We start from the raw sequence: 19,444 nt of genomic DNA, 5'->3' as shown, positions 1-19,444 counted from the left end.
CAATTAATCATGATAATACTGTAACCATTTATGGAAATGTATGGTTGTAATCGAGATGAACTTTTTACTTCTGGGTAAAACTTTCTTGTAATAATTTCCGGGTAAATTACTATATTTGTTTATAGATAGTAAAGTAATTTGGTTGTATTTGTGCAGTGACGAGTATGTGTGACGGAAATGTAAAAGAGATTTTTTTAAGACCTCTTGTCAAGTAGAAATATATTAATGGTATAGTAAAGTTTGTCGGAAAAACTAAATAGATATTTCTGATTTGGTAGCCGAGTCGTTATGTTAGTAACGAAGACTGGTATAACTGCATTTAATATGTATACATACTTATATATTTTTTAAATTGCCAAAAAATAATTCAGAAAGTTTGATAATATTAATACAAAACACAGGTAATTTCAAGAGCCCTAAAACCCATAACATCCTTTCAATTTCCACACTTAAAATGTTATATTAAATGGAGAGTAGGGTCCATATAATTTAGGACATAATGCGGTCATAGCGGCGAGTGCTTTCTTGTGTTTATTGCGGGCGCCGCCAGGGGGCGCGTTCATAACTTTCAATGAATGCGTTTAGAAAAGCTCTCACTACGCGGACACACGGTAAAATGTTCCTTCTTTTGTACTCTTTTAATAATATGAGAGGTTTTTTAGTTTTTGTGGAACCTGTTGTTTTGAGAGGGTTATAGGTTGAATATTTAAGGTGTAATTTATTTAGACTGGATGTTTGTTTATAAATAAGACGGTGGGGGAATCTTTTATAGTAAAAATATATTTTCGTATCTTTGATATTACGTTGCAAGTCGCTCATACTGGTACGAAACTCTGTAAAAATAAGCAATGGTAGAGAAATGCAGTGATAGCCGAGTAGTATAAGTCGGCACCTTTCACGTAAGTGGTCGACAATTTGAACCCGAGCCAAGATACCAATAACTTTTCGAAATTATGTGTTATAGAAATAATATCAATTGCTCTACCGGTGAAGTAAAATATTGTGATGAGACCTTGCATGACAGATCCTAATCCAGCAGTGGAATAGTAAAGAGAATTAAAAAATGAAAGATTTTAAAAAGCATTTGGCCAGTAGTTCCACGTATTGGATGAAAAAGCATTAGTAACATTATACATTACGTTACGGATAAAACAGTAATCTTATTCGTATTTGCCTCTAAATTATAGTCATTTCATATACTCAAGTGGTTCAGTAACCATGGTAACGGCATCAAATGACACCGTTTTACCGGGAAATTGATATCGTTATGGATACCTACCACATATGGGGATAACGATATAAATTCTGTTTCTATCGAGAAAAACCACTCGTGAAAATGGATACACTTATATAGAAGTATTTTATTGGTTCGATTCAATGGAATATGATCTGCAACGTGGTTAGGATTCTGTGAAACGTCTTTTGGGTGTGAGTTTCATAAAATTTTCCTGCCTTTTTTTATTTGCGGCCGATGTAATACACGTTCTTCTCTGCTTTAAATTCATTTTAGCAAGGTTTTTCTCTCAGTTGCTTGTCAATGTCAATACAGTCTTCTTCTCTTAGGCTCTGTCTCGACTTACATTTGGACTTTCATTCGACACTTTATTTCTCTTTTTACGAGACCCTCATATGAATAGCTTTGTGTACTTTAATTTGGCTTGCAGATATCTACTTTTTACAAACATACATTTTTAATTAAGTTGGGTAAAGATAAAGATTAAGATAATTGTATTGCATAACTGTATACATAAGTTCTGGTACTGAACCAAGACTTTCGGCAGAATACTTTTATAAGTACAAATTGACCTGGCAATAGCATAAATCCCTTAATCCTAAAGCCATAATACCACCAGTAGGACTCACCTAAATAAACCGAAGACATTTTCTTGGACACGTTCTCATCGATGTACGTGACTCCGAGGGTGAAGAGTGGAGTGGCGCCGGCACCGTGCAGCAGCTGCGCGAACACGAAGATGGCGACGGCCCACGCGCCACCTTCAGACGGTACCGTGCCGTCACAGTGTGAGGTAGACTGCAAGAGAACAGCGTTTAAGGCTAGGGTTTACCAATGTTTTTCCCGTCAAGACTTTTTATTACGAGAGAGGTACTGATAGCAGCTTTAGCGTTTAACGATTTGAAACTTTAGCGACTTGTATCCATATTACTGTAATGCAACGGGTCTTAAACGTAATTGAAAATTAAAGGTTGTGGGTTTCACGGGGTGGGGTTGCCCGTGACTACGGTCGATGTAATTCGATCGAAAAGTCGGGTAAACAAACAAGGTATCCTAACTTTTAATTTTCCATCGCGTTTAAGACTCGTTGCATTATAATATTACACTAAAAAGTTTCAGAGAGACATTTTCTTTCATACTTTCGGCCACTAATTGTATCACTCGTATAGTATAAATTACTGTGGATAGGTCATTGCCAAGGTAAGTTAAGTAGGTAAGGTAGAAAATTTCTTTTTCTAGAAATTCAAAGCGGATGGAACCGTACTGTATTTAATTTAATCAGTCTGTGATCTCCAATCTGGTTGGTTAATCGTGCCATCACATAAATGTTCCATACAATAGGACGAGGCTAATACCCCATTATACGTGCCATTATAAACTAATTCAAGCCAATCAAGGTCACAGACCATAGAACTCAGTGCTATATGGCAATGCCATCAATTTTATAGTGCATTATATAAAATAATTTATTTTAATGGGCAATTAAAACATCGCAGACATTACACCTCGACGTGATATTTTATTATACAAGTAAAGAAAATGCATTATTTTTCCACAATGCCTTTACTTTTCTCGGAATGGTAAGCAGAGGTCTATTCAAAAAGACAAGCAGCTTACTGGCGGACTAAACTGCAAGGGTGCTAGAGAAAAACTTAACTTTATTTTTACTAAGTCTTAATGAAATAAACCAAAACTATTAATCCATAATATATTTTCACAAGATACAGCCAGATCCCAGCAAACTCAATTTTGAGAAGCATTTCAAATTAATTTTAGGAATTCCCGACCCCAAAAAGATCTTTGTCATTATTACTCCCATTGCCAGACCATCAGTAGTTCAATTCAATTAAAACAAATATCATAATGAACGGATAGAACTTTCCTCGGTTTAGTCAGATTGAATGAACGAGAGTGCAAAACTTTTGATTAGAACCGCGACTAATGTTTAAATTAATATGCGCCTAGCAGTTTTGTTAGAATTGTATAACTTTTGCTTTTAGTTGCATTGTCGTTTTATACAGGTCAGCTGTTTGTTGAAATATAGTGGTGTTCTCAACTTTTGTATTGGATTTTGTAGTTAGTTTTTGGTATTTGATATTGCTACTTTGAAGTTAAGAGAGTGTTCACAAATGATAATATAATTCACAACTGGATCAAAATTCTAAAGTTTAATTTGTTGTTTCTCTATTACAATTAATTATTTTGAGAACGGCGCAGTGACCTTTGCCCTACATAATATCTAAAGTTAGAAACGTCTATTTAGAATTTTAACCCCTAAAGTAGAGCCTAATATTATCTTTTCAGCTGCCCAGGTGCCCCTCAAATCGGTAGAAAAGAACTTGAGCAAATAAAAGTGGGTAGACCTATTCATTACTTCCTACAAAACGAAAATAAATGTATTTTCTCACCGTTCTATTAACCGAACAGAGGTCATCGGCCTCGTCGCCGGCGACCTTGTAGTTGGGCACGAGGAAGTGTGGCAGGGCGAAGAGCAGGGAGCCTGTGCCCATGAGCATCACGCCCAGGCCGAGCCACCGCGGCTTGGACACGCCCGCCCGGCCGCCCAGGTATGTGACTGGAGCTAGGCATACGAAGGATGCCATGTCGTACCTGGGAAGAACATTTCAAGTCACTTGATGCACCGAATGAAGATATTGTTTACGACTAAGCTTGAATTATTTGAAGCTGAGTAGCTTAATTATAAATTAATAGACTCATAATACATTTAAACCTGAATTCTCTGGTGACTGCCTACTCCTATGAAAAGAAGGCGTGATTTAAAGTATGTAAGTTACACCTGAACATCCTACAAGTTTGTATTATAAGTGAGAGTTAAACACGGCAATCAAACCAATAACTCTATCTATTCATACATACAGGTAACTTCGTTATAGTCCGCATTAGACTCTCGAGTCGACATTGAACACTAAAAGGAGTTGAGACCACCACTCTAGCCTTAAATTGTCCTATTACAAAGAGACTATTGTCTTTGAACAGTTACAGACCTATGATATGCAATATTACTTAAGATTTATACAACTACAACTTACCCTCCAGCAATGACACCAGTCTGCATGGACCGGAGACCGAACCTCTTCTCAATAGTTGTGATCACCACGTTCACGAACCCGTTCACTACCATACCTGCAGGCAAAACATTCGTTTTATAATACAATACAATCATTCAGGAGCAAACAACATTAGGATATGCACAAATATAAATATTTTATTTGAGTTCTCTCCGTCCGAAGAAAACAGTAGCGTGATTTTCTTCACTTCACTCACTATTAGTAGCAAGTGTTTGATATTAGTTATTATAAAATTACAAAAAATACCATTAAGGTACGCTTAAAGCACTGACAGTATTACATATAAAATGTATTGTAAAGAGAGAGAATTTCCCCTTCTGGACAAGGTCTTATCTGCATGGTTAAGGATAGTCAATCAATAGTGGCCTCTCGTCTGCCTTACGATATACTAGATAATTTTGTAATATCTTTTTGAACAAGCCAAAAGCCAGTTTTCAACAGAAAACGATACAGGCAATCACATTTAACTAAATCAAACATTTCCATTTGTAAACTGCATCACGAAATCAGTGTCACAAACGAAAAGCGAATCATCATTGATTGTTTAATTCAGTTCATTCAACAAAGTCAAGCATGAAGGGTACTTCCGCTCGCCGTGGAATTACTTCTCCGACAATACTGGAAGCGTTCCACTCGATTACCTGCCGCGACACAATTAACTCAATGCAATGACATCGATTACTAATGCAATGATTTAGAGCAAAATACGTAAATATTTGAACAATTTGATAAATAGTTTGTTAAATGATTGTTCATTGCTTGATACGTACTTTATGAAGATTACAGGTAAACAATCGTTGAGGTAAGTATCAGATGAGGTACAGCGGTTAGCGAGAGATGGAAGTTAGGATGCAAGCCCAAGAGATTTTAACGTATATTTTTGGATGTAAAATAGAATCGTTTCTAAGGGAGAGTTTTCCCTTCTACAGGTGCTGATATTATTAACCTTGGCGGTAGATGATGTCGATTTTGATATATAAAACTTAAACATCGCCAGATTACAGTTTTGAGTAGGTATCAAAAAACAACCATGCATACATCCATCTCATAATCGCACAAAAAATAACAGCTGAATCTTAGTTTGCATGCAACTAGAAACGCATAGTCTCCTTCGTCATTAATGAGTAAATACTTCGAATTTTCTACAATTTATTACTTGTATATCTTCATTAATTAAAAACTTTAGTAGCCATTAGTAATGTTAGAAGTAGCCTACACGAGATAATAGTTCCGTCATTCATTATATTCGCACCAGTCGAGCATGACTGCATGACGGCCGGATCAATCGCTAATGATTGCTATCACTCGTTTGTCTGCCGATCATCTGCTCGTCACGGCACACCGAGCCTGACAACTGCGAGCATGACGCATTATTGTCAATAATGATTTGTGCACTAGTTGTCATGAGGCAGATTATAGTTTACTAGATGTCAGCTAGGTAAATTAGTTATTTTATGAGCAGCTAAAAAAAGATTGTTGTCAAAAATGGTTTTGTAGAAAATGCGATGCTTTTGCGTAAAGTAAACGTGTTGATCTTTCACAAAAAAGCAACTAATGCAACTAAATTACTTCCATAGGTTTAAACCGCCCATCCCACTATGACTTCTAGAGGTAATATGCGCCAAGTTTAGTACTACTATATAGATTCAAATGTCAAAGGGCATTAACCCTTGAACCATATACACCGTAATATACAGATACTGGTATTAACAGTAACCAACGAAATATAAAATTGCATTTATCAGTAGATGACACAATGCAAAATTTTATTAAAAAGGTTTTTTTGTCTCCAAAATACAATACTCATATTTCAAACAAAATCCGGATCACGTTTGCATTTACTTTCGCATCAAATATGCGCATATCAAAACCAAATCAATTTCCAATGAGTTATCCGTTTGTCAAAAATAGTCCGGACAAAAATAACGTCGGCCGGTCGGCTTTAGCTATTAAAGTTGCAGGTTACCCGGCTTTATCCGGCTGCGTCCGGTTATGTCCGGCTGCTGTCCGGTTACGGGAAGAGCCTGATGGACACCGTCGATGGTAGGAGACGGGTGCCCATCTCAATTAGTTATTATTGACCATTTGCATTTCGATCGGGCTTTTTTAAGCTTTGTTAGTTGAAAATAGTGTGTGTAATTTGGATAAATTAGATAAGAGCACGAGTTTTTAAAAGTAATTATATAATAAAGTCCTTTCAACCATAATACGATATTGTAATTAATATCTTTTAATTTATAAAAAAATATCACCAATTGTGTTGCTGTGCAAAGCGCAAGAACTTACTATAGCTATGTAAGACCTAGTGTACATACAACTTATTGTTTTTGTATAAGACACGTGAAAGGTTTTTATGCAGAGAAAAAAAACAAAAAGAAAATGTAAAGAAGCGTCAGCTATTTATTAATAAAAAGTGCTTTTCTGACCGGGATTGGAATTCCATAGTACCTAAGTGATACATTGTTAATGAACCCTAATGATGGTCTTCTTTATATGTCATTCGAATTTAAAAAAAGACAAACACAAGTTCGCGTGCGTCACCACAGGTCAACTAGTAATGCTATGTGCTTACTGTTCATACTACATAGTCTACATACTGATAGATTTCTGTAAACCTGTGATTACCTACTATAACCGGGTCATAGTTCACAATCGATACATTACATACATAGGCATAGAACACGGAAATATTCACACAATGTCGCCTCTATGCATATTTTATGATATTCTATCTGCTTTCAAGGCTTAAATGCTAAATCAATCTTCATAAGATAAAGACAGTTTATATGACTAAACTTTACTGTAATATAAGCAGAGAAAGAAAAGAAAGATAGATAAGTAATTTCATCTACTGAACTTTTGTACTTTTTAAACTAAGTTCTTTAAATTTATTTATCTAGCTGTATACTTCAATTGTTTGTTTTATCTTTACAGCAGAAAAAGACCGAAGTATCAGTAGACTTGGTATAAATGATTTTACAATTACATTAACTTTGAATTTCTGTTGTTCTGTGCAATTCTAAGCTTTTTTATTATATCTTGTGGGGAAAGTACAAGCTATATGGTAATACATTTATTACACAGCAACATAATATAACAGTGTAATAAATCAACGGACAACAGCACCTTGTACTAAGTGTTTTAATAATAATAGTAGGTACAAACCCTCGGCTTCAAAGGTTCCCGACCCGTTTTCTAAGAATTACCTTCTATGTAAATGTCAGAGTTCAAATATATTCGTTATTTTCTAATCAATTTACAAGAAAATAATAAAATTGGAAAGTGTTTTTAAACGGTTAATTGCGCCCTTGAGAAAGGTCAGGTGCAAGACTTTATTTATGACGTTAATTAAAATATTATAAAGTCTAATATTTTGAGTGGACGGTAAAACTGAAGACACTCCCGAGTCCGACTGAATAATAAACCAAATATTAGCCAAAACTCATTCCCGATTTTTCCATTGGCATATATGTAGCTTCATTCTATTCGAAAAGTAATTTTAACGTTTTAAGGAATTTCACATATTATGAACTTTCATAAAAGTCTTCAGATAGATAATAACATAGTCATACTTAAAAGAGATAAAAAAAAGTTGGTTCTAAGCCCAAAGTTATCAATTTCTAAACTACAGCGGCTAATGACTGACCCAATCTGTCATATAAGCACATCACCGGCAATATATTCATCATCCATCCTAATTGCCGCTAAAAATATTCAGCTCACAATTTATCACGGTATTTTATGCGAAGGGCAAGAACAAACAATGGGCCTATTCGTTCAGACGCTTGCCTCATGCCTGGTCACGTTTGGCCCAAAATATCGCCCTGCGGTACACCCAAGATTATTAAAATTTCAGCCTACTTAATATAGGGGGACATTCTTCGAGAATATATAAAATTAGGGCGGCTTGTACTACACTGTATATAAAATGAGAGTTTCTGAAACTTTCGGGAATGTTTACTGCAAACAATTCTTTCCTGTAAACGAGACGAAGTTGTGAATTTTTCGATTTTTTGGGAGAATTTTTAAGTTTGTTTCTCTTTTTACTTTTGTGAAATTTTACTCGTTCCAAAGTTATTGTTAAGGCGAGTATGTTTCTAAGTAACATTTTCTCCTCTTTAAGCCCTGGCCAGCTGTATTGTACTGTTTTGTTGCAGTCATGGAAATCAGACAGAAGTTTTTTTTAAATGCAAGTTAATAAGTACTAGTTTTAAATCTTATCGTCGTTACGGTAGCTATCAATTTGTCATGGACCATAAATAGGTATAACATCGATAAAGTAAAACGAAACACAATTGTTTAATAATGTAATCTACCTCCAAGTATAATATATGCAAATTTTTAATCATACTAAGTTTTCAATTTGTTTGACTCTTACTTTCTTTATCAACCAATTACTCCTTACACATGGCAAAGTCATAAAATTTTCTTCGATAACATTTCACTTGATAACAAAAATACGTTTAAGTCAATAATTACGAGTTCCTTTAAAGAAAATACAATTTGTCTTATCAAATACAGGTTTTATTTATGACTTGCTTAGGTTGTCTGTCAATCAAAATACATGATTTCGATTACCTGTTGAAGAGTTTTCAACACGAAATCGATATATTCTCTTACCATTGGTTATTGTGTACTTAGGTAGGTCCCAGGGCTGTGGAAATAAAATACTGGTATTCAGCTGCATTCGGTGACACTAGTAACCGCCTCCAACATAGTTGGAAGAAATGCTAGGCTGATAATGTTTGGAAAGAGTTTAACTCCAGATATATGCCTTCATCGTTCATTGGTATCAAAACTATAAACGGGGTTGTGGCTGAATTTCAAAGACCATTACGAATACTTTTGGGTATAAATACATGCTTCATGTTAATGACCGAAATACCATATTCCAAGGCGGACTGAGGTGAACGGCATCTTAAGATGATAGAATAGTTTTTAAATACCGCTACTTATGTTAATGAGTATTTTAAAATGCTAAATATTTGCATATTGGCCAAAATTTAAAATGACTGGCCTGTCTAAGATGACATGGGTGAATATATTCTGTGAAAGTTAGTTTGTATGTTTGTAAAGTAAACTGTGACAAAAGTTGTCCTATTGTAAGAGCCGTCAAAACAGTTTTCTCTCGAAAGAATAGCCGATAGATGAGAATATTTTCATTTTGTTAAAATATTTAAAAGTCGATTGTACAGCGACACTTTTAATCAACTCACGAATAAGATATTTATTTAAGACGTTTCCACATTGTCTGACGAAACAACAACAAAAATAGACATCAGCGTATTATGAACTTCTTGTTACACTTAAGGCTACCCACTTACTAAGCTACACTAAAAATCTCAACGTCAATCACCCGCAATCGAACCCAAGACTTTGTAATATACTCCTGCTTAAACCGTAAAAGTCGTCCCAGATAATTTTTTTTAACCCATTACTATCCCACTGCTTGGCAAGTGTCTCCTTCTCCTCCCAAAGAATGGAGGAGTAAGGTCTTGAGTCCTCCTTGCTTACCAGTTAGCTAGTCCTCATCACTCTGGCCAAGTGCGAGTTGGGATCATTAACCAATCTATTATTACATAGCCTACCTAGTACCTCTATTAATATCTTCATACTCGATACCCAGCACTTAATCCAGGTCAAACAATATGAGCACTATTTTGACTTGCACTCTCTCTATTCCGAGATATAGCGGGCGATCTAATTCGATTAAGTAGTCCAATACAGGTTTATTTACAGGCCACTGCATTCGGACTATCAATTTATGAGAGGTTTATTAAAAACTGAATAAAAGAGAGAATTTTAATAAATAGTTTTATAACGAGCTGTACCGTATTGCCCGCTATTAAAATATTTTTGTGATTTTTCTATTTTTATTACTAAGCCGCCGCTGTCTGTCCGTCCGTCCTTCTGTCATGTATTCTTCTCATAAACCGTAGTAGCTAGGAAGCTGAAATTTTCATGAATTATGTATTTCCGTTGCCGCTATAATAACAAATACTAAAAATAAAATAAAAATATTAGGGGGAGTCCCTATACAATACACTTATTTTTATTTAGATATTTTTGGTAGAGAAATCTTCGTGCGTGATTCCGACTCGCAAAGGCTTTTTTTACTATGCACTTTTTAACTTTGTATCTGGATATAGCACCAAGCCACTGCAAAAAAGACGGAAAACAACAGAATATATACCTACAATACAAGAGACGAAAGCAAGGAGTGCACGTGACGGAGACGTAACGACAACGGTTTCCTACTGTTCAGTCACTTGCACTCCTTTTCCGATACCGAGATTTAAAAACTGGGCAAAGCTTCTCTTAAGATGTCCGTTACTCCGCATATTTTGCTACCGTGCTATATAATTTTAATTATTGTTATATTCAAGAGTGTGTATTGAACAATACTTACACATTTTACCTAGACTTTTATCAATAAAAGGTTTACGAAATTATGTGTTGAAAAAGTTCGGCTTGAGGTGAATGATGTATAAAAACAGCATTGAATTAACTCAAACGATGATTAACACAATCTTTTATTCTTATTTAATGTACAGCCGCCATTATCCTTATAATATTCGCTAATGTTGTATAAAACAAGCGTTGAATCAACAAGGGATGATTAATTAGTTATAAAATGCTAAGTCACACTTCGTGAGTAGCTATGAAAATGTTTACTTCAAACGCTTATTCATAAACGATAAATAGCTATTTCGTTTCGTCCTTAGAACACATGAAATAAATTAAAAAAAAAAACTTACTAGTTAACAACTCACGAGATAAAGGATACTTATGTATTTTTAATTTAAATAAGTTTTAGATATTTGTAAGTGCTATATTTACAGAAGAAAATAATAAACCACCTAGTTGCATAGTCACAGTTTACGTTTCGCTTCAAAGACCGGTGTAACTTAGTCAAAATGTCGTGAAAAATATTATTTTCTTATTTTCATCGTAATGGCAATGTATTTTTTAAGCTGGAACTATATTACGACAAATGTGCCTTAATTTTGTTGTAATATAGTTCCACCGTGTTAAAAAGTACATTTATATTTAAAATATTAAAAGCGACTGGTTATTCTGTACAACAGATTATACCATCAATCGTTTTAACAGCCGTCGAATGCACAACGTATTTTTAAAATTCAGTGTTCAATATCAAAATGCATCTTGTCAATGGCCAGTAATCTCATAATCCGCTTACACGGCGACCGCCACAGAGAGGATTTAATGCTGTATGTGTTATAAAATTAAATGGCATCCACTAACAAAAATATTGGAAACAAAGCTCCATGGAAAATGGAAAATTATGGACTTTTGAAAGGGTTTCATATTATGCTCTTTGATGACGGAATTTTTGATTATTTTAATTTTTGTTTTAAAATAGGTATCTGGTATATTACAATTAATATCCTTAACTATATGATGTTAAGTTTGTGTGTGTGATGATACTTTGTATGCGAAATACAGTCCCGAGCATAAAACGGTGTCGTGTTTTTAAACTTCTAGATTTCATACTCAAAAGATAATTTAAAAATCCTACAACTAATTCATGTTTGTAACTGCAAGTTTAATAGGTAACGGTTGCGAGAACGGGACAAAAGCAGACAAACTTTCGCATTTGTAATTAAGGTTGGCAAACACCATAATGACTCCAATCATAATTTTCATTTGTTAAACAACCCATTACATGAACAAAGAACACCATTTATAGAGTAAAACAAACATAAATAAATACTAACTGCAGGAATTAGAAAGAGAGGTCCTAAAGCACGGCAATATGTCCATTTGAAATCCAAACTAATGTGAGACATTAAGACCGAAGAAAATCCCGGGAAACGCCATTGTCCCGGGATCCCGGGCCGTCCCGGGCGGCTAGTGATGTATGTACGCGATGCTTCGGATTTGTGACTGCATTTTACAGTTTTATTGTAAGTTAAGGTGCTATTTTAGGAAACGGAAATTAAATTCTTGCGTAACAATGGCTAATGATTGATATTGTTAGAGTTAGTTTAAAAATGAGATAACAATTTGATGTTTTTCTGAGATGTACAATGTACATAGGTATTTCGATGATGAGTAAATGTGAATTTTTGACTCTATTAAAGGTAATATTGTTATATGCATAATGTTATTCCTTGAGCAGAGTTTTATTCGATTTCTTTAAGAATTTTTGTGAAAGAAAGAACGCCCGTTAGACAAAATATAAACAAAAATTGAGAAACAAGTTCAACGTGGGAAGATACGAGAAAAATGAATAAGCAAGTAAAACGAACCCTTCACCAAACTTAACATAAATATTTTCACGAAATTTTCACCAATTTTTCAAACAATAACCTGAAGTTAATGTTTACTAACAGGTTATTCTGAATAAGTTTACAAGCTGACGTAAACTTTAAATTACTTACTTTGTGAAATGTTTGTAGGCATAATATAATATCACACCTATTATACCCGAAAGAGTTAGCAGAGGTGTACGGAATTCGCTTTTGAAATTGTTAGTTCAATTTAATAAGGGGCGAGTTGGGCTGTATACCCGGCTCGGTACCAAACTCTGAGCTGCTGTTAAGGAATATTATACTAACATAGGCCTGCGACTTCGTCTGAGTGAAAAAAAACTTTATAAGTAAGTTATAAGCTCTCAGTTTTGCCAAATGTCAGTAAAATTCATCCCGTTGATTTTTCTTGAAAGAGTAAGTAACATTCATCCATACTTACAAACTTTCGCATTTATAATATTTTTTTTTTTTTTTTTATAATAACCCGTATCTGTCCCACTGCAGGGCAAGGGTCTCCTCCCGAACGAGGGGGAGGGGTTAGGCCTTGAGTCCACCACGCTGGCCAAGTGCGGGTTGGGGACTTTGCATGCCCTCAATAAATGTATTAAACAAATTTTAGGCATGCAAGGTTTCCTCACGATGTTTTCCTTCACCGTTAGAGCAAGTGATAATTGTTTCTAATACACACATAACTTCGAAAAGTCATTGGTGTGTTGCCTCGGATTCGAACCTACGACCACTTGCGTGGGAGGTGCCAACTTAAACCACTCGGCTATCACTGCATATATATTAATAGGATAATTTTGAAAAGACCAAAAGCACTTTACTACTTATATATTTTTGAATACATACTTATAAAGATAAAAAAAAACCTGAGCTCAGAACAGATACTCGTGCTCATCACACAAAGATTTGTCCCGAGTGGGATTCGAACCCACCACACGTTAACAGAGAACAGCGTTACGGTTATTGCGGCGAGGTGAAAATAACTTGAAATGTTAAACAAACTCAATATTTACTAACAGGTTATTCTAAGTAAACAAGTTGTTGTTATTCAAGACTAACGCCGAGTTGAAATTACTTTGTGAGATGATGTACTTCATGATAGAGTTGTTCAGGTTTTAATATAACTTGCTTGAGTTTTTGTCGTTCTTGTGTATTTGTTAGAAGGGTGTGTCGAAGGTAGGAAGAAAGGCTTTTGCTTACTTGAATTACTTTGTTAGTCAAACAATATTTTATACCATACAAATAAAAATCGGTCAAGTGCGAAGGGTTACATTGCATTATTTACGAGACGGCAAAAATATCACATTTGCTGTATTCTGCTTTTTAGTATAATTTGTCATAATCTGTAAAAATTTTAACTGTCTAACTTTCACGGTTCATGAAATACAACATGTCTGCAAACAGACAGACGGTCGAAGGAAAAGTAGACAGACGAAGTCTCATTATTAGGATTCTGTTTATACCCTTAAGATAAGGAACCCTTTCATTTAGGCTGTACAAATTCATTAAATTTTGCTTTGCTTTCTATTCCTGTATTGCAGTCATAATGTAGTACATTTCTAGTGCAAAAATAGAGCCAAATTTATTATCCAAAAGTAAACAATGATTGATTAAGAAATTAATTGATTTCGATCAGTGAGTCTCAGTTATCAAGCGGTTTCAGGCTTCAGACTGACCCTCAGATTTGCATAACAAATGTCTATGAATGTCTGTGGCGACGACTTGTAGTCAAGTAGCTCATGCCCGCGACTCCGTCCGCTTGGACTATAGTGAGTTTTTAGCTAGTATTTCTATACCCTATGTGTTATTCTGGCTACACCACTGACAAGTATCATCAAAATTCGTTCTGTAGTGCTGGCGTAGTAAGTAAAAAACAAAAACATCTGATTTAAAAAAAAAAAATAATTATAGTATAGACACGATAGATCACGGCAGGTATATTCAAAGATTAAGGCTTAATTGATACTTGATTTAGGTGTATAATAAAATACAACCACGTTTCACCATTAACAATTTTAGTCCCATTTAATAGGGGACTAGGCTATTGCCGTATACCGGGCGCGTTACCAAGCTCCGGGCTACTATTGAGAAATATTCCAATATACCTTAAATTAGAAAAGACCAATAACATTTTGCCCTGCCCGGAAATCGAACCCGAGACCTCATGATCAGCCGTTGGTTACACTACACCAACGGAGACAGTTACTTATTTTATCCTCGCCTATTTGTATTTTCCATGACATTCCCTCTCATTTCACGATCTACTTAATCAATAACTTGTCCCAAACTTTGACTGGCAACTTGTATCACTCCCTGTAATAAACGAATACCTTAGCAAAAGTAATCAGCAACATGATATTAGTTAGTTCGCGAGTGAGTGCACAGGAGTACCGCGCTCCTAGTGGAGGTAGATGTGTTCCAGGAGGCTGAGGTTCCGACACGATTAATGCTAGACCGTTGCTAATTTACCTGGGTGGAGGCTTTGAAAACTGCGTTAGAGTAGGTAGTTTAAAGAACTATGTCGGTACTTCGAATTTAGACATGCAAGATGTTGAGTATTGTGACTGCAGCGGGAGATGTTATCTATTGTGTTTTTAATAAGTGTAGGGACGTTCGGACGTTTTTACGCACGTAAAAGGTACACGTAACTTAAAATCGGATGGTTTAAAAGTATGATAGTAAACTTAGTTACATTGTCCCCAATTTTAGTTTTTCGGAAGCTTAATATTACAATTATATACAGCTAAAAAGACTTAAGACTTCTCGGTACATAGTAAGAAAATGCACAAAATCGACGTAAGATGTGAGATCATTTTTATTACTTCTCCAATCGTTAGCAATATATCCATGGCGTATAACAAGAGAATTAATTACACAAACAATCTATAAGAATACGACAATAATCCCGACAAATCGCTCTGCCAATAATGTCTAATATCGCTGTTTCTGTAGCCCCACACGGCACATGTGTATATCTAAGGAGTACGTCGTTGATTGCGAGTAAACAAGATATCATTAGCGTCAAAAGATCGACGAGTCACTCGCGAAATGAACGTGATTGTGTATCATATTAATTCGCTGATTCTATGGCCTTAATTAGTAGCGACGTGACTTATGCGACAATATTGAGACGTGATGGTATTTTGTACAAGTAATTACTTGTGAAAGGAATTTGACGAGCCATAAGATTCTTAAAGTGTGTATTTCGATAGGATATATTGAATTTTGTTTTTTATAAAAAACAACTCCCGCACTAAGAATTGGTCTTGTGTCGCCGGGATTTTTCAAACATACAAGCAACGGACACGAAGCACAACAAGACCCGAAACAATTACTTGTGGATCGCACAAATAAGTGTGGGAATCGAACCCGACCTAAACCACTGCGCCACGGAGGCAGTCGAATATTATCCTTCTATGCTTCTTATATCGTAAAATAAGTCCAAATTAAGTATTCCATTATGCAAAGACAATTTGATACTTAGCTAGAGCAACTTTTTAAATCAATCCCTAATATTCCCTGACTTAATCAATAATGATGTAACGCGGTCTTAAGTCGTATTCAACCACGTTGCAAGCACTTCCATACTGTTCAATCAAGTAGGCTAATTATGCCGACTGTCATTTTAATAATGATTTACTGTTAAGCAAAGCTTCGTTTTTTATGTCATTTATTCAAGTTCAACAATCTTCTTCTTATCGTATGGTTAGTGTCAAAGTTGTTCAAGCCGCCCGAAGGTCTTTGACATGGCTTAACGACTGTTATCTTAGTAGATATCATCAGTAGATCAATCGGGACTGACTTTTAACGTGCCCTCCGAAGCACGGAGACGCCCAGTACAAATACCACTATGCGGTCACCCATCTATGGAGTGACCGCGCCAAGGGTTGCTTAACCCACAGATCGTTTACCGATCGGTGAGCGCAACTGGCTATGGGCGTCTATGTTCAACATTAAAATATACATTTTCGCAAAAATCGCCAAACTGCATAACAGTTTGTTGGCGACAATGGCCAACTTAATATCAAACCTACTAGAAAACGAACAATTCTCAAACAAACAGCCAAACATACGGTACTTCATTTCCGATATCTAGATCTATCATAACGGAGAAAAACTAAGCTATTTTAAAATGTATCCGAGCTGTCGTGGTCAGCGCAACATCCATATTGTAACAAAAATAAACCTGTTACAGTTACCAGTGTACACATTGTGATATTAGCAGAGATGTAAGGGATATGAAATTTCGGATACCGAGTGGATACGGATATAAAAATGATTACTATATCGGATACGGATACGGATATGAAATTATTTCGGTTTATCCCTTAGTTTCGAATAATTCCGGTTACGGATTTTTTTTTTACCCATTACTGTCCCACTGCTGGGCAAGGGTCTCCTCCCAAACGAGAGGGGTTAGGCCTTGAGTCCACCACGCTGCTCAAGTGCAGGTTGGGGACTTTGCATGCCCTCAATAAATGTATTAAACAAATTTTAGGCATGCAAGGTTTCCTCACCATGTTTTCCTTCACCGTTAGAGCAAGTGATAATTATTGAAAATTAGAATAAATTACACTCGACTTAGGACGCATTTTGTCCAATTCGCCGCCGTCCAACCGATCAAAACAAATTGTCATAACGTGTCTCAATCAACTTTTTTTCGGATTCGATAACTTTTATATCGGGTATCCGAAAGTTTCGGTTACGGTTACGGTGCACCCTAACATCCCTGGATATTAGCTGGCAGGAGTTTGCAGGAGAAGGCAGGAGTGTGCAGGAGTAGGCAGTGGACGGTAGCGGTCGCGTGTGTACGACACTTTAAACTGTTTTGTGGCGACTCGATACACTCGGACCGAGGGTTAAGATGGAGACACAATGGGAACGAAAGGATTGCTTTATCTTTTAGCATGTATGTATTCTCTAAAGTAAACAAGAAGTGGCTCTTCCTTCTGAACTACTTACTAGATAGGTAAACTATAGTACCCAATAGCTTCTAAAATAATTGTCAATAAAGCTCGCGAGTTATATTACTGGACTCTTTTTCGAACTATATGGGAAATTATACTCAAGTCCAAAAGCTTATATCAATTGGCTAAAATTAGCCAGATAAAGATTGAAAAGTACACAACGATAGTCCAATCCTGTCTCCGGGAGCTTTAATTGCATAGAAATTTGTGTAAACAGTAATGAAACGTTAGCAACATCTCAAAATAACATAATGAGAGGTATAATAAAGCTACAACTTTAAATTACTCCCTAACACACGCAATTACACACTCAAACAAGTCTCAAACGTTACGACTTAATATTAATTTCCCGTGCACTTGATCCAGCAAGGTCCTCAGTGCACCCCCGCCGTGGCACGCTCCACTGATCTTGATTACTAACACACTCTTATACTGCACCGATACAACTTGCTGAACAAACCAATTATTTCGCAAGCCTTTTGTTCGAATCGATTTAGAGATGTTTCAAGCAAACGGCGAAAATTATTTCGTAGTTTTTGTGATGGAAACTGTGATATCTGCATAATTTGAAATAGGTACTATCCAGTTTCGCGCTTGAAGACTAAATAGGGTAAATTATTATGAGTGAAAAATATACGATACCTAATTAAACATATTAATTTCTTACCGTACCCACCGATTGAAAATCGATCCAAGAGGCAAGAAGAAGAGCAAGAGGCAGAATGCCTGGTTGGAGGAAAAACGTCCTGAGGTTTTAAAATATGAGCATTATCATCACTCGGGTCTCTACCACTGACGCAGGGCATGAGCTTCCTTCCGCAGAAAAACAAACCTCGCTCATCCGTGTCCAGGTTATAAGCATACTTACTCAATAAAGATCACCCTTGCATACAAAGCTAGTAAACAAGATAACTGCAATAAACCAGTCTTCCTTCAACAGAAATTGACAAAAACACCGCGCACCAAGTACTACGTAAATATTTATTCTTTCTGGTTTTAGTATTTGTTGTCAAAGCGGCAAGAAATATATCATCCGTGTTTATTTAACTGCCCAGCTGTCGTAAATTACCTACAACCTGTAGCGCAATTTTTATAGCCTGTACTATCGAGTATCGAGAGCTTGACATTTCAAATAGCTCTTACCCCACTCGTTAGAGACGCTGATCTGATTTTCATAGAACATTTCTTGAAAGCTTAAAGAATCGCTGTTCTGGTGGTAAAGAAACAGACGGATTTATTATTAGGGTGCCGTTTTTACCCTTTCAGTAAGGAACCTTAAATACTAGACATAAATATGTGCGCGGTATCGAACTCCTAACTCTCGTTCACACGCTTCAGTGACCCGCATCATATCGCTGAGCCGCGGTTCAGATCTACGCTATAATTTGCTATTTACCCCGCATATGAACTGTTTTTGAAATGTTATTAAAAGTAAAAAGAGTTAAAGAGTAACCTGGGGTTTGTTTTTTTCTTATTATGCTTTGAGAGGTTGAGTTTGGTGCTCAAAGAACGTGAGTGAACTCATTTGTTTAAAGGTTTGGAAACGAAACCGTCTCGTGGAAAATTGCTATATGTATATTAGGTACTTATTCATTTAGAGAAAACTGAGTTTATACCTAAGTATGTTCTCTATGTTATATAGGAAGATGTAGCCAAGGTAGCTAGAATTTTTAGCGTAAGAGAGGCTTAGCTTACCCGTTTTTTTTCTCTTTATCGCCTGTTATTTGTTAAATAGTGTGTGAGGGCCAGTAATAAACTTGCGGAAAATCCATATTGAAAGAGTTAAAAATATCGTAGATACATTTTGTCTAACAATATTTATGACAGATAGAGCGCTGAAGCGTATCACTTGCTAAGTTTGCTTGTACATAA

At 35.8% G+C, this 19,444-nt stretch overlaps 1 protein-coding gene across 2 annotated transcripts in view; it reads right to left on the bottom strand.

The window, feature by feature from the left end:
- The window catches only part of Oatp26F (Organic anion transporting polypeptide 26F), a 71,323-nt gene that overhangs the window by 10,320 nt on the left and 41,559 nt on the right, over nt 1-19,444 (bottom strand). For both annotated transcript variants that reach the window (XM_076135363.1, XM_076135457.1), the window contains 3 exons: nt 4,285-4,378; nt 3,643-3,844; nt 1,864-2,032 (listed from right to left, as the gene is read on the bottom strand). In XM_076135363.1, coding sequence (XP_075991478.1) covers nt 1,864-2,032; nt 3,643-3,844; nt 4,285-4,378 — 465 coding nt within the window. The remainder of the gene's footprint in view (nt 1-1,863; nt 2,033-3,642; nt 3,845-4,284; nt 4,379-19,444) is intronic.

Source organism: Anticarsia gemmatalis, chromosome 1 (genome assembly GCF_050436995.1).
Source record: "Anticarsia gemmatalis isolate Benzon Research Colony breed Stoneville strain chromosome 1, ilAntGemm2 primary, whole genome shotgun sequence".
Lineage (NCBI taxonomy): Eukaryota > Metazoa > Arthropoda > Insecta > Lepidoptera > Erebidae > Anticarsia > Anticarsia gemmatalis.
This window is presented reverse-complemented; position numbering and strand designations above follow the sequence as displayed.